At 36.2% G+C, this 15,002-nt stretch overlaps 1 protein-coding gene across 3 annotated transcripts in view; it reads right to left on the reverse strand.

Annotated features, from left to right (window-relative positions):
* Positions 1 to 761: 761 nt before the first annotated feature.
* Positions 762 to 15,002, reverse strand: part of LOC117231557 — a 39,324-nt gene continuing 25,083 nt past the window's right edge. The window contains exons 2-12 of one of the 3 annotated variants that reach the window (XM_033490110.1): positions 12,266 to 12,371; positions 11,922 to 12,147; positions 10,811 to 11,299; positions 8,460 to 9,372; positions 7,784 to 7,897; positions 6,506 to 6,904; positions 5,600 to 5,946; positions 4,982 to 5,497; positions 4,439 to 4,551; positions 4,136 to 4,343; positions 762 to 4,042 (exon numbers count right to left, since the gene is read on the reverse strand). In XM_033490110.1, coding sequence (XP_033346001.1) covers positions 3,478 to 4,042; positions 4,136 to 4,343; positions 4,439 to 4,551; positions 4,982 to 5,497; positions 5,600 to 5,946; positions 6,506 to 6,904; positions 7,784 to 7,897; positions 8,460 to 9,372; positions 10,811 to 11,299; positions 11,922 to 12,147; positions 12,266 to 12,371 — 3,996 coding nt within the window. In that variant the 3' untranslated portion in view covers positions 762 to 3,477. The remainder of the gene's footprint in view (positions 4,043 to 4,135; positions 4,344 to 4,438; positions 4,552 to 4,981; positions 5,498 to 5,599; positions 5,947 to 6,505; positions 6,905 to 7,783; positions 7,898 to 8,459; positions 9,373 to 10,810; positions 11,300 to 11,921; positions 12,148 to 12,265; positions 12,372 to 15,002) is intronic. The other 2 variants (XM_033490111.1, XM_033490112.1) reach the window with 2 other exon arrangements.

Consider the following 15,002-nt stretch of genomic DNA (forward strand, 5'->3'; position numbering starts at 1 on the left):
TAACTCCAAGTTTCAGCGGAAAACCCAAGGATTGACCGTCACCGGATTCCTATTTCGCCGCTCGAATTGCAGCTACTTAGCTCCTATTACTTGCCGTTATTATATTATAATTATGTTATTAATAATTATACCAGTTATAAGATTAACTGCTTTGCTGTATAGAGTGGGCTGCCGCCTATGTGTCGTTCGACTTGAGGATCACTGTGCGCTTCGTTGCGTAGGCTGAGCCTCTTTCACTTCTGTAAGGAAGGTTGCCTGCGTGCAGGAATATTTTGGACGATTTTTAATTGTCAATAACTAAAAAGCAAAGCCGAAAAGGCAATTTTTTATTCTTGATTTTCGTCTTATTTCGGCTTCACGAATCACGCCTTAAATTTTCTGACATAACCGAACACCTTGTATATTATTCAATGTTTATTTAACGATTCATTGAACATTAAGATAATGAAATTAAGTAATTCTTCGAAATTTTTTCTGTCATTTTTTCTTTAAACGTATATTTTATTGCTAGTATTACCGACAGCAATTACGTTCTTGTATAAAACGTATAATTAGAAGATTTGTTAGGATATTAGCTAAATTTTCATTCTTGAAATATCTTATCTGAGAGAGAGGGTGGGAGAGAGAGGATTGAAATAACACGAAAGAAATAAACACTAAAATAGAGAATCGAATCGATTTCGCTAATCGAATCTCAGGGATTTTACGAATCGTTTTAGGGCGCTCAGGAACATATGGGTAAGAAAATAGAAATTGTAAAATCGTTTTCTATATAATTTAATTCAAGAAGGCATAATAAATATTTTCTCAAGGAATAACAGCATCTGTACAGAATAGTAGTTTCATCGTTTGCAACAAATATAAAATTACAACTATACAATTCGAGAATAAATAACATCGTGATAATTTTATTATAGTAAACAATTTCTCTCGTGTAAAGCTATTTAGGAAGGATTGCACTTTCCAAACCCGAGGCACTTGCTTCGTGTATACGGACTGAAAAGTTTGCAGTTTCTATTTTGTTCTTCTACTATGCTCTATGATGTAGAACAAAAGCCCTGCAACTTCCGTCAAAACGAGCGATCCGTTATAATAATTATATAATCGTCTAATCTATGCCCGATATAAAAAAAAAGAATAAAAGAGAAATTTATCACCACTAAGTACTATGATAAGCGTGTTCGACGTGATGTAACGATGTAACATGCAACGTGATTGATTCTTTTTTCCTTTTTCCGTCAACGTTTTGACACAGGCGAAAACTGGATATACGAACGAATAATCAAAAATTTTGTGCGTAATATAAGAATGTTATGACTCGGTGAAATGGACGATACGAAGCGACTAAAAATTGGAATTAGAATAAAAGATTAAAAATACTTTGTGTGTTGATTTCTTCAGTCATTTCTGGTAACAGAACTCAACTTGATAATATAGTAATGGTTTATAACATTTATATACTATCGCATGATGCCTGAATTTTAGTCGAATTTAAGCGTTAGGAACATATTCTTTGGATATGTAAGAAAGCAAAAATGCTGTTAAAAAGTGGTCGATATCAAAACTAAAAAATATAGTATAATCCTTCGACTAACCTAAGGTAATCGAAGAACGAACATGATGGCGAACTTTCTAATAAATACAAAAATAAATATAATATTTCGTTAATAAAGAAATATTCTACACACCGTGGTGTAACAACGTGTAACAAAGGATAATATCATTTTTGGTCGCACTTTATTAAAATTCAAGCAACCTGTATACGTCTGTGCACGTTAGGATGATCAATAAGATATTTTTAAGAAGATTCGATTAAAATTTCTCTTGAAAATTACGAGGAAGTCTTAGAGAATTCTTATGACATCTCAATGTCAATTGTTTTACGTTTTTGTTAAAACTTCCGTCTTTCATTTGTCAACCATACGCGTAATCGATCGTATCAATATAATATTAACATATATTTCTAACAACTTGTTTCTACAAGACGCTTAATGTTATTGCACCTAAGTAACAGGAAATTTTACCCGTCTCGAGCTACGTTATCTTATAACGCTAATCGCGTTAAACACTAAAATAAATTGCTTCGACAAGACGAAGCACGCGATCAGAGGAATTAAATATATGTATATATGAAATATATTTTACAAAACATGAAGTCTCGATCAAAGTATCTTGGCTTAAATCAATAAATAGTTTTACTAATTGTAATACCATGTATAGTAATAGTAACTATTCCACTTGCTTTCCTAGCGAGGATCGAGTGTTATTTATAGTATCGAGTAATTATACTGCAGTCACTTTTCTCGACTCAAATCGACGAATATATTGCATAAAAGATAGGTCAAAAAATATATATATACTTGGAACGCAAAGGGACATACCGGTCCCTTTCCCCCGTTTTCTTCTTTTAATTGCATATTATTCTTTTCACGAACTTCTGTCTTTTCGAACGTGTTCGCATAAAGAAGAAAAAATACGTTTTTCTTTTTATATAAATGTCATGGTTGCATGCGTGAACGCTTAATGTTTCATCGTGTAAAATATTGCTCTGTTTTTCTTCGGTTTTGTCCTCCAAAAATGCGCCAATTTCGCAACGAAGTATCTAAACGTCGACACGATTGCTTGGAAAGATATGCAGTCTGTTTCGAAGGAAATCGTACAAAGTCCTACATACCTCAAGTATCGAGAATGTTTGGACAGGGAAATGCTGCTTACGAAACACTTTACGTAAATACGATACTGTATCCGTTTATCTGTCGTTCTCCTTTCGATTATCATTAAATACAACGTATCTAACCGAAGCAGCCTTTCGCTTTTTTCGTTTATTTCTTACTCGGCGCGAAAACAATGGAAATTTCTACTTCCAACAATAAAATACTTCGCTCGATGTTATATTCGATTATTAAAATATCTTTACTGTGGAAGCAAATAGAGATATTCTAGGAGCTTACTTTCAATTTTTTCCGAATATATGTGCGAATACAGGTAACTATGTTTCGCTCTTTTCAGAAATCCTCGGCATTGTTGCGTTAACTGTTCGGTAACTTAATTTTTCTATTACATCAGTCTCAAATGTAGATTAAGCGAAAATAGTTGTCCACCAAAAGATCATACCGGTATTTTCGCTCGCTCCAACTGATCGTTTCTCGTCTTCGTAACTGGAACCTACGGTAGATTTCATACACCATAACTAAATCGGCAGGATTTTAATCTCCAGTGAATCGAACGAGCTATACAATTGCATATCTTTCCGACTCTAAAATACGGTTCGAATAAACCACACATTCACCATCGTGAAAACCATACCATTCGTTCGGAAGCACACGCCTGTTTCGATTCAAACAACAATGGCCATGAACCGATTTACACGCTCGTTTTCCTATACGATATTTTCGCATATTTTCCGAGTACGCCCTCGGCGCGCCTATAGAAGTGCATCATCGATTTCTGTCGTGAAATCGCGTGCTTCCTTTCCTGTCAAAGAATCGACACGTGCTCCGATTTTCTATTCTCTGACAGCATAGCTACCCTCTCGTCCGCTTGAACATTGCCGCCGTTTTTATGATCGAGACTGTTGGACATTCCTGGCTGAATGTTGACGTACCTGTGCGCCGGTTCGTCCTTTCGTTTGAAATTTTGTAAAATCATCGGCGGACCCGACGAAGACTCGTCGGAATTCGATAACAGAGGCCTGCTACTCTCTACATCGGAGAGTCCAGTGCCTAATAACGTGTCTTGATTTTGTTTGTCGTCGTGACCATTGATGTCCAACAAAGGAGGACTGGATATAGCCACGGGACTGGATGTCGACGTGGATGATCGAGTCGTAAAGTTTTCAGGTGGCCAGGATAACGAAAACTTTCTGATGTTCTCGTTTAACTGTATCTCTAGTTGTCCAGTGTGCTCGATTTGCACGCTGGCCAAAGGAACGTCTAAACACGGTGATAGAATTCGGGGATTCGTTGCGAGAAAGTCGACGATCTCTGGAGCTGTTGGTCTCTTTGTGTGGTCCGTTCTCCAGCAAGAGTACATCAAATTTTCTCTGTGAAATGGAAAAATAGAGCGAATGTTTAATTATTAAAATTCGATAAAGGTTGAGTATGATGCGACTAAAGGATGAATAGATTGATCTTACAATTGTAATTTGACTCCTTTCGGAACTCTCAACGAATTCCCATTCTTGACGTGAGTGAGTACCTCGTTGTTGCTCATCCCTTGGAAGGGGAAGCTACCAAACGTGATGATTTCGTAAAGAAGGACGCCATAGGACCAAACGTCCGAAGATGGAGTGAAGATTCCAAGGCCCAGGGACTCTGGTGCCATCCATCTTACTGGCAGCATGCCTAAAACGAGAATCGTTCGTTTGTTAATCAGCATTCGCGAAATCGAAGCCAGTGAATTTTTCTGGTAGATTATAATAAAATCGATATAGTTATACCTCTTCGATTAAATTTGTAATAGTCGTTCTCGTACATAGGTCTCGTCATTCCGAAGTCGCCAAGTTTGACGATGCGTTGAGCATTTACCAGGCAATTACGAGAGGCAATGTCTCTGAAAAAGTAAAATTAACCCGTGACATCAAAGCAAGGATAATTATCGTGTTGATAATTGCACTCTCCGACAGCCACGATAAATCGAAGTGTTTGCACACGATACACGATCATTACATTTTATTTTCAGTAAGTATGCGTGCCTTGTGAATATAAAATCATTAGTTGTTAGTAGCGCAAATTTGAAAAAGGTATGCGTTTATATAAGTGAATATTAAAAAAAATAGAAAGAAGATATACGAAAGAAGTAATTCTGAAACTTGAAATGATACATCAAAAATGTTTATCAAAAAGAGAGATTTAGAAAATTGATACAACAAAGTCGACCGTTTCATATATTACCCAGTTATTAAGACTGTTTACAATTTTTAGTAGATGATATTTTGCTTATTTTAATCGTTTATCTTAGAAAGTTAAAGTTTTCAACGTACCTGTGAACATACTTCAATTGAGCCAAATAACTGAGAGCCCTACCCACGTCCAGTGCCATCGCAGTTAGTTTTTTATTAGAAATCTCATCCGAGTCTTCGTAATTCTGGTCGTTCACGAGGTGTCTTCTGGCGAGAAGATACGTCTTTAGATCGCCATAAAGCATGAACTCCATAACGGTTAAAACCGGCTCACTCTTAATGCATACGCCCAACAGTTTGATTATGTTCTTATGCTCGAATCTTTTCATTACTTCCACCTCGCTGAGGAAGTCTAACTTCTCTTCGGTAGAGCTTCCGAGTTTTAGAGTTTTCACAGCAACGGCCAGCCAGCCTTTTTCTGGGAATAACGCCTCACCACCATAAACCGTTCCAAATGCACCCTCGCCCAATTTTCGATTGATAACCACCCTGTCCCGAGGTATCTCCCATTTATCTAAGTCGGACGTGTCCGCGTGAGCAAAGTCTAGACCTAGAGACTGGATGTATTTTTCGTGTAGACGCACTTTCTTTTCGTACCTGTTAAGAAGGAGATTAGGATAAATGGATGCATAAAAATTCACAGTCTAGATTACGTATATTATAATATATTATAATATGTGAAATTTGTTGATTGCTCACTTTCTCTTGATGACAATGAAACCAATGATCACCAGTATCCCCAGTAAACCAAATCCAAGGAAATTGACGATCACAAACGCGACTTCACACGATACGTTCACGAAATCTGCAAAGCCCGCGATGACGCATCGTTGTGGTGGTTCCGAGCCATCATCTGGCATACTATTTGATAACCAAATCAAAGCTGAGACGTTTAAGTCCAATGTACCACCCACGACTTCGTGCTTTGTCTCCGATACGTTAGGATAGAAGTTACCGACCAGATTAGTTTTGTTATTGACGAACTGAACGATATTGATAACAGAGTATCTCGAAGGACCACCGAAGAATTTGATTCTTCCAGACACCTAAACGGTAATTTAATAGTAAACTAATGGTAATAAATTTTCTCATATAATATATGAAGAAAATAATACTTTTGTGATTGAAATATTGCTAGGACATTCTTGTATAATTATTATTAGTGGAATTCTACGGAAGATATGGATTATCGGCATCTTCTGCATAATAGTAACAGAATTAGTAATACAAGAACAGACATAATGCAAGGCAATTTTGCAAATTACGCGCCAGTTTATTTCCCTGTTTTGTGTAACAGAAAATACTGTAAAATTACGATTTGTCAATTCGCTAACATTATTACTCGGCAAATATTTTCTTTCATTTTCTCTTTAAATCTCTGTTCTCGCCGTTGCAAAATTGTACTTTAGGGTCGCAACGAAAACCTGATAAAGCCGAAAATTAATTTCAGCTGATTCGATTTTAAATGAGACGACGCATGAAAAAGTAATATTTCCTAAATGCGGGTACTGTTATATTTGAAAAATTAGCAATATGATCGATGTACTCTCAACTGTTACAATTGTTTACAACTATTTATAAATATTACAATTATTTTCTACGTACCCCATAGAAATCCGTTTCACCGATGATATCCGTCATCCGATTGATAGTCTGCTCGCTATGGAGGTCAAAAACGTAACTTTGATTTTCGCGGAGAAGCCGATCCATTGCGTAAGCGTACGTCCACATGGCATCGTATGCGAAGCCAGCATAATTCGATGGTGGTTGTTCTTGATTAAAACAAGACTTCTCGTAATTATCGCGCCATTGGCGCACCGTTATTCCTTCCTGCATAATTTCATCGTCAGGAGCAAAATATGCATGAGAGAGACCAAGATAGCCGTTTATCGCTTTAAACATTTGTGCAGAGGTACAAGGCACTTGTTCTTCGTTCTCCTTATTGAATCGGTCCGTATCGTACCATTCTGGTCGAAGCCAAAGAGGCAAAAACCACACGTAACCCTTCAATCCCAAAATATCGAGTTAAAATTATGGAATTGAGATTTTTTTGGTGATTCGATCTTTTTCATAGACACTCAGAGGACGAGATATTGTCGCCTTTGAATATTTTATAAAATGAAACGAGTCGATTTCGATGGATTGTTTTCTATTTCGAAGGTGTCGTAGCTTGCAATAGTTTAGATTGTATATTTAGATTGAAAAATTTCTAGAAATTTGATATGATTTGATCGTTTTCCCAGACATCCAGAACGAGAATAGGAAAAAACATGGAATTTGGAAATTGTATAAAATGACACGCGTCACGGCCACACAAGTAAAATAAAAGGTAAAGTTTGTGACTGATAGAAAAGAGCTTAAGGAGAGTGACGGAACAACAATTGTATTAGATATAACGCGTCAATTTATTGAAATTGTCGTTTTCTATAATCGTCTCTAACGGTAAAATCGTTGTCGTTTCGCGATTTACGTTACGATATTTCATGATAGTACAAATTGTTCAATAGGTTGGGCTTGAAATCTGTCTATTTGCTATGCATAGAGATTGACGACGAACCAATTACAGACATGAAATACGTGTATGTATTTAGAATGGCTATTTTTCGTGATTAATTATTATCATAAAGAAACTGTCGAATTTGTGTGTATGCGATTTTGATAAAATTCTTGCGTTAACTTTATGCTACTATTATCAAAACGCTGTTTCAATAAACAAAGTCAGATAGAAGGAACGAAAATACATATCTACAAAACTAACGATAAATGTACGACGAACTAGAAACTACTTTACAGCATAAAGTGTATATGAAACTAATCGAATGTATGTCAAATATTTTAAAATTATGTCAAACAAGTTTTAGTTATGGCTTTTCATAAAATTACCTGGACAGCTGTCATCTCTAATCTGTACGCTTCGCACATTACTTGTCTGGCCACTTGATCATAAACATCGGCGATGATGATCTTTGCCTTCTTCTGCTTCAGATCTTGCAAATACTGCGAAATGATAACATTCTTAATAACTCTATCAAACTTAATTTGTTGCCTATCATATAAACAATATACTAATTAATGATTTTTATCTTTAAAAAAACTAAAATCCTCTCCTCGAATATTTCCAGCGAATGATAAAAACTAGATTATAACTTTACTAACGTTCAGCCATTAAATTTTTGCTATTCTGTTCATCATTAATGTCATCGATGCTTATTAAAATTCGTTTTCGATAAGAAAACCAAGGACAAAAGACAAAAAAAATTATCGTCTCAATAAATTTACAAGTGTTGCTCAATGTCCTCTAAGGCTAACCTTCTATCTTAATCGCACGAATAGATAATTTTACTCATCATTATCATAATAGCATATGAATATGCATGCACAGTTATTTTCCATAAGTTCTATACGTCTAATCCTTTACCGTATACCATATCACTGCGGTTTATTCGTCAAAATGTATACTTAATTGTGTAAATAATCAAATACTATATTCTATAGGGATATAGCGACAACCTTCGTGATTGAAGGATTCCAAATTGAAAAAGAAAAGAATGGTTATTACCTTAGTCATCACAACTGCCTCTCGTTCCCTTGGAAACTTTGCATTCGCCACAAATGCAATTCCATTGTCCCTAAGTATATCTTGCATATAAGATATATACTCCGTATACTTCTGTCCATCCTCCGTCAACGAAGCTACTCTCTTCCAGCCCAGTTTCTTCAACAGTTGCAAATAAACGTGCTTATACTGCTTGTTCTCGCCGATAGTCCGAAAGAAGTAAGGATATTTGGTACGATCGTTAAAGCTCGATCCTTCGGCGCTATAACTGATGATCGCTGTTCTGTAATGCTTCGAGACACCAACCAAAGGTTCGACCGTTTCCGAACAAGCGGGCCCCAAGACACCAATCAACTTATCATACTGATTGAGCACTATGTAATCGATGAACGATCTCATTACCATATCCGACTTACATTGACCATCGCTAGCTAACATTTTAAGATCATAATTTGTAAGGACCGTATTGTTCATATTGATCGCCTCCTTCGCCATTCTGGCTGCGATTAATATCGATTTCCCTGAATAGAAGGCTTCGTTCATAGGAAATATCCCACCAACGTATAGAATATTTTTGTCGGCGGTATTCGGCATCCATTCTTTGAGAGTATAATTCAGATTGTCCTTCAACCAGTCACACGCGATTTGTTCTTCGTGGACGGTTCCAGAAAAATTATTGTGTCGATAAATCAGATCTTCGTACATTTCCCGTGTGAATTTCGCGTGACTAATCGCTTCGAATGCCAATTTTGCGGCGTACTCAAGTTTGCTCCAGACTAGCTTGGTTAACCTGTTGGATTCGTATTTGCATTCGATTTCTAATTTCGTCGTGCCACAACGGCCGAATTCGACAGTGACAAAGTCTCTCTCGTTTGGTACCACGCTGCTTGGCGTCCAATGCAAAAAGACCAGAGACCTGAAAAATGAGAATACGCCTTCTTGTACGCGATCAAATACGAAACAAGACGTAAAATGGAGACGCGTGTTTTTCGAGACGATCAAATAAAAGCAGGACGACGATGTCTACAACGGCTGGTCGATAATAAAAGAAACGTAAAATGTTTGCGCGTACAAAATGTTTTCGGCGTCTGATTCTATTTTGAGGCGACGTTTATTGCGCGACACGGTCATCGCGGAAATAATATTGACCTCGAGTAAACACGAATTTTCGATCAGTCGAGCGTTTCGTTCGACAACGATAACGAAACGGGCTCGATGTAATTTTCCTTGTGTAGGAAATTAAATATACACGAACACCGCATATCGTGAAAGAATTATGGAAATTCAAGGTGTTACAAGTTTTTTTGCCGCAATCGTCTCGGCACGAGCAAAAGTAAAAAAAGAAATCTTGTACGAATGAAAACCGATAATCGGTTAGTTAAGAAAGTATGATTTTTCATTCAATAAAGCGTAAAAACACATTGTACGCATTGTACAAACGAATATGTATGACTGGTTCGCCTTGAAAGTATTACACGTTTTTATATATACAATACATACATGTATATTCTTGTCTGATAAAGTTTTTAATTTACAGTAAAACCGCAAATAAAAAGCTCGACATCTGACGATCTTGAGGCTAAAAAATTAATCTTTCTCGATTTGTTCATCGTTGTTAATGTTCGTTTAACGTTTATTTCGGATAAAAGATCAATTCGATATTATTTCGTATTTTTGTTGCAACTTTTCAATAAAACATTTACGAAATTGTATTTATACTATATCTTTTCCTCATCGTTAGTCGTAAAACGCAAAATCTTATGCAAAATACCTGTGTTGTGCTTCGGATACAGTGTTACGCAATGGTCTCAGGTCATCAACGTTATAATAGAAATTAAGTATACTTTTAGAAAATGTTTCTAGGCAGTATTATATGGTAATAAAGATTTGCATACCACCTCTCTACTATTTCTCACTTATTAACGTTAGAAACGTTACAATAAATAGATCACTGATTCAAGCTAACTCAAGTGTGATAAACCGAGTGTGAGATCACTTGAAATGTATCATATCAATTAGAAGGGGAAAGAAAGTTAAAAACGAAATCAAGCTTTTATAATATCCAAAATAGAATGGCCAATGATACGGAATTTATTACGTTATTCGGCATTAAAATAGAAATCATTAATAGTAGTAATTATATGAAATTCATCTCGAGATAATAACTCATCTATATCTCTAAGGTAATGTCAAATTGAAAATAATATCAAGCCCCTTCCAATCATTCGTAAAAACAAAACGTTTCTGTTCGATAGTCCAAGACTTTTGCGCGACCCTGCATCTCCGTAGAAATAGAAGTTCCGATTGAGACCAGCCGCAACGTTCATTCATTGAGAAATGTGTCAAATAAATACCTATCATGGGTTAAATTTCGTATAAGCAACAGCTCCTTGGTCAAAGTTTCAGTCACGTATTTCAAGTTCGGCCCCACCCAGGCCACTTTGACGTATAACTTCAACTGGTCGATGTGATCCTTGACAAAGTCAGTAATGTTGCCGTAACTAGTCAATAATAGAGCGCATGGTTTCCCCTGACACCACTCGGGAATGTACAATCCATCTTGACAAAACGATTGCTGGCAGTAGTCAGCCTTAGTGGCTGGATTTATAGTGAAATTTCGAATGTTGTCCAACGTGAACTCGTCCACATCGAAACGTGCAGCTGTTTCACGTTTAGTGAAGATTATCCAACTGTCGCCAGGTCTCGCTAACGCAACGGGAACGAACCAACCGAAATGACCCGGCGGAGCAATGGATCCGCATTCCTTCACGTCGAGTAAATTTTGCAGCGACATCGTGTCCAGATGTGTCGGAATCCAGACCTCCATGTTCACCATTGGAACTCTGTTCGAAGAAATTAATGATTTGTCAATGTCAGGCTGTTTCTCTTTGAACCTCTCTTGGGATTGGAATTCGAATCTCTTGAAATTTCCTTGTAAAATTATAGTTGCTCGTGAAAGCATTCGAACACTTATCTCAAATTTTAAACATTCTCTATATTTATCAGATGACATATGTAGTGGTTCTTCGGTTTTCGATCGATAATTTTTTGATAATTGCTCTTTGTTCCGACGTTTCATGACCGTTTCAGTTTACTTCTTCAGGGAAGAAACAGTGTCAGCGAAACTGAAGAAGCGATATGGAATCTCCTGAAGGAAGAAACTTTTAGCGAAGTTGAAAGACTATACTGCAATGTCCTCGAAAAGTCGAACCAAAGTGCGCCTATCAAACACACGATGGAAACCCGAAGAATCACAGATATGTCAACTTCTTGAAATCTTTTATGAATGTATTATATTCATATATACGTATTGTAGGAAATATTTTCCGTTGTAACGAGCTTTAATTTATTATTTAATTTAATTGTAAATATTAATTTAAAATAACAAAATTGTAATTTAATTGTAAATAAATCTTCGTTTTAAAGATAAGTATCTATAGTACAAGAGTAAACAGTATATCTTACTGTTCCGGATTATTGAACGTTATATCGCCAGACAATCTATCGAAAGTGTCGTTCGGCATGAATTTGTCTTCCATTTCAAAGATAGACACTCCCGAATAGCCAAGCACCTCGGTCAAGAAAATCTTCATGATTATGGTGGCCAACCTGTGGGTGACTCTTTCAGACACTTCGAAGTTAAGATTCAATGGTTGTCCATCCATGTGAATCAATCTCTTTGGATTGACTTCTGTCAAAATAGTAATCCTCTAATTAATTTCTTATAGCGGTTATAAGTCGGTCGTGAAGCGCGACCAAGGAGAAAAGGTTCGTAAGTGGTCAGACGAAACGTTTAGGCTAAAATTTACCTTCGCGCGTTACCAAACAACGATTCGAGACGACGATCTTCATGACGGTCATGAAGACCAGTATGGTCAGTAGAGATCCAATCCTCAACATTGTGATTTTCTCTTCCTGTAACAAACGAATAATCCATTGTTATTTTAAACACTTATACCGAGCTTCGAAAAATTTTATTACTTATTTTACATTCTCTTTTGACGAATTTTTTATGTTTCCTCGACTATCTAGGAAAGTTTTCAATTTCACAAAATAATATTTGAAAGATAGAAATAATCAATTATCGGGAAAATTGATTTTATTCATTACGAAACATCCGCTTCTTCGTAATCGTTTTATTTTTGTAGGAGTTCGATGTTGTTCAAGACAGTCTTTCCGTAATAAATATACGTATAACCAAAGATTCGGAGACTTTCTAACACCTAAAGCTTTTACGAAACGTACCATCGGCACATACGTACGTATACACGCATATATTAAAGACAAATCGCGTCAATACAAAAGTCTCTCTAGCTAAATTGCTCCTTATCGATGATTCTTGAGTAAGTGTAGTGGCGTTTCTCGCAGTCCGGTTACCAAAAACAGTCATCGACTATGGACTTTCCGAACATTCACTCAATCATCGTGTCGAGCTCTCCGCCCAGCCATAAATACGCCGCAGAATTTTATGTATCTCTGTTTCTATGAACATAACTAAAGAAATGTAATTTGAATAAAAATTCGTTTCATTTATCAAATGTCATAGTAGATACTCTACTCTGGATATTTTATGTACTTCTGCATATTATATGCAAGGTGTGCGTTTTTGCATCATAAATGCATGAAAATCCGCAATCTAGTCATAAATTATAGTAAGACTAAATATCAGTGAGCTATCTGCCGTCGCATCGTCTCGGAAATGCGACACCGCTAACATATTCCATTCAAATCACGTATATTTGATATCAAGAAATGTAATCGAAGTCAACCTAAAGCCATAAATGTGCATTTCCATAACCAAAAAATACACATATACATGTATACATGTAATAGAATTGTATTCATTTTTCGGTTTTGCACATGGATATTTATTAATACATTATATATATATATATATATATATATATATATATATATATATATATGCCCAAATATAACAAAATAAATTAAATGTCCTAATCAAACTTAAGTAGGACAACGACAAAAGCATCTGCCATACCAAGGTAGATAAGAATTTGACAAACTATGACGCGCATTCCACGATTCAATGGACGTTCTCTAGTAGGATATAATAAGATTCAGACTGAGTCTCGTAGGTTACAGTCCAGTTAACAATGCAACGGCTTGAGTATAAATAGCAACGACGTACAGTGGCAGTGATCCTACGTCAACCGAAGAACACACTTCCGTTCATAAGTATTAAGACACCTGCTGACTTCATGTTGTGTCAATTCATCTAACGTATCACAGCAACATTTAATCTATCGGAATTCTGTATTCATGCAAAGTTACGACGTATCATATACATAGGAAAAATTTGCTAAAGGTGTTTGCAAGGCTTAATATAGCAAGTTATAGTAATTAAAATACATTGGATTCTCTTCCACAGTTCTTCAAAGCCTATCGAGTAATAATACGAACGCTGAAATTGATGAAAATAGTGATCGAAAGACACGACACATATAAATAAGAAAAGATTCAATTTAATACTAAATTTACGAGCTCGTTGTTGTAATATCGTCTAACGTTCCGGATAAAATATTAATTCTTCGAGGTTTTGATTATTTCCCAATACTTCTTCGAGTTACTTAAATAGTCGAATGTTCATAAATGTAGAATTGAATCATCGCAATTAATTATAATATCGAATACGAATAGGAAATTTTAGTGATCTCTGCTTATAACAAACTTTATAGTTCACTTCACAGAAATTAACTATTGCGTGTATATTCTGGAATAGTAAAGATAAGCGTCCTTCGCTATTAGAAACCTTCGGACCTTCGGACTCTTTTGTGAGCGCGTTTGTTTACAATGATGAGCTTAGCAGAAACGCGCGCGTTGCGTCGCCAAGACATCGACGAAGGTGACAAGAAGCAATGATCGCCACGTGCTATTCTTAGCCATCGCTCGGGCGCTTTGACTTTTCAACTCGTGGGCGAATGAACTGCGCCGTTTCTTCTTCTTCTGATCGTCACACGCCATTCTTGATTTCCACCTCGGTCACTTTTATTTTCGATTCGAACTTCTTCGAAGAACTAGGTCGACTGCATAGCTTTCCGTGGAAAACCATGTTCCGTGACTAACTTGTTGTTCAAGCGATACAGTTGTTGAAACTGTTCGGTGAAATGTAGCTGTTCCTGGAAAACAATGAGTTGTAGCTCCGTTCGAGTATTGATCGCTGATCGTTGATTATTGATTGATTTGTGTATTGAGTAAGCGTAGGTTTGATTCGACGGAATTCGTCGTCGTCTTTAAGATATCAACGATCGTGGATCTATCAGATTTATTCGTAGATATCTGAAAAATTCTTTTCTTCTGTACAATTCTTTTGGTGCACAATTTATTTATCGGTGATACTTTTAATGTATAAAATTGATATCCAATTATTATACTTGCTTTCATATTTGTTAACGCTATCGTCAGTTACGTATGTTCTAAAGACAAGAATTTGAAACATGTACTGTAGAATTCTTTTTTTTTTTTGTATTTTATGTGGAATTCTTGGCATTTTCCCAATCTTTCTTTTATAGATTATTCTTCAATTGC

Source organism: Bombus vosnesenskii, unplaced genomic scaffold, assembly GCF_011952255.1.
Source record: "Bombus vosnesenskii isolate JDL3184/JDL3185 unplaced genomic scaffold, Bvos_JDL3184-5_v1.1 scf7180000013273, whole genome shotgun sequence".
Taxonomy (NCBI): Eukaryota; Metazoa; Arthropoda; class Insecta; order Hymenoptera; family Apidae; genus Bombus; species Bombus vosnesenskii.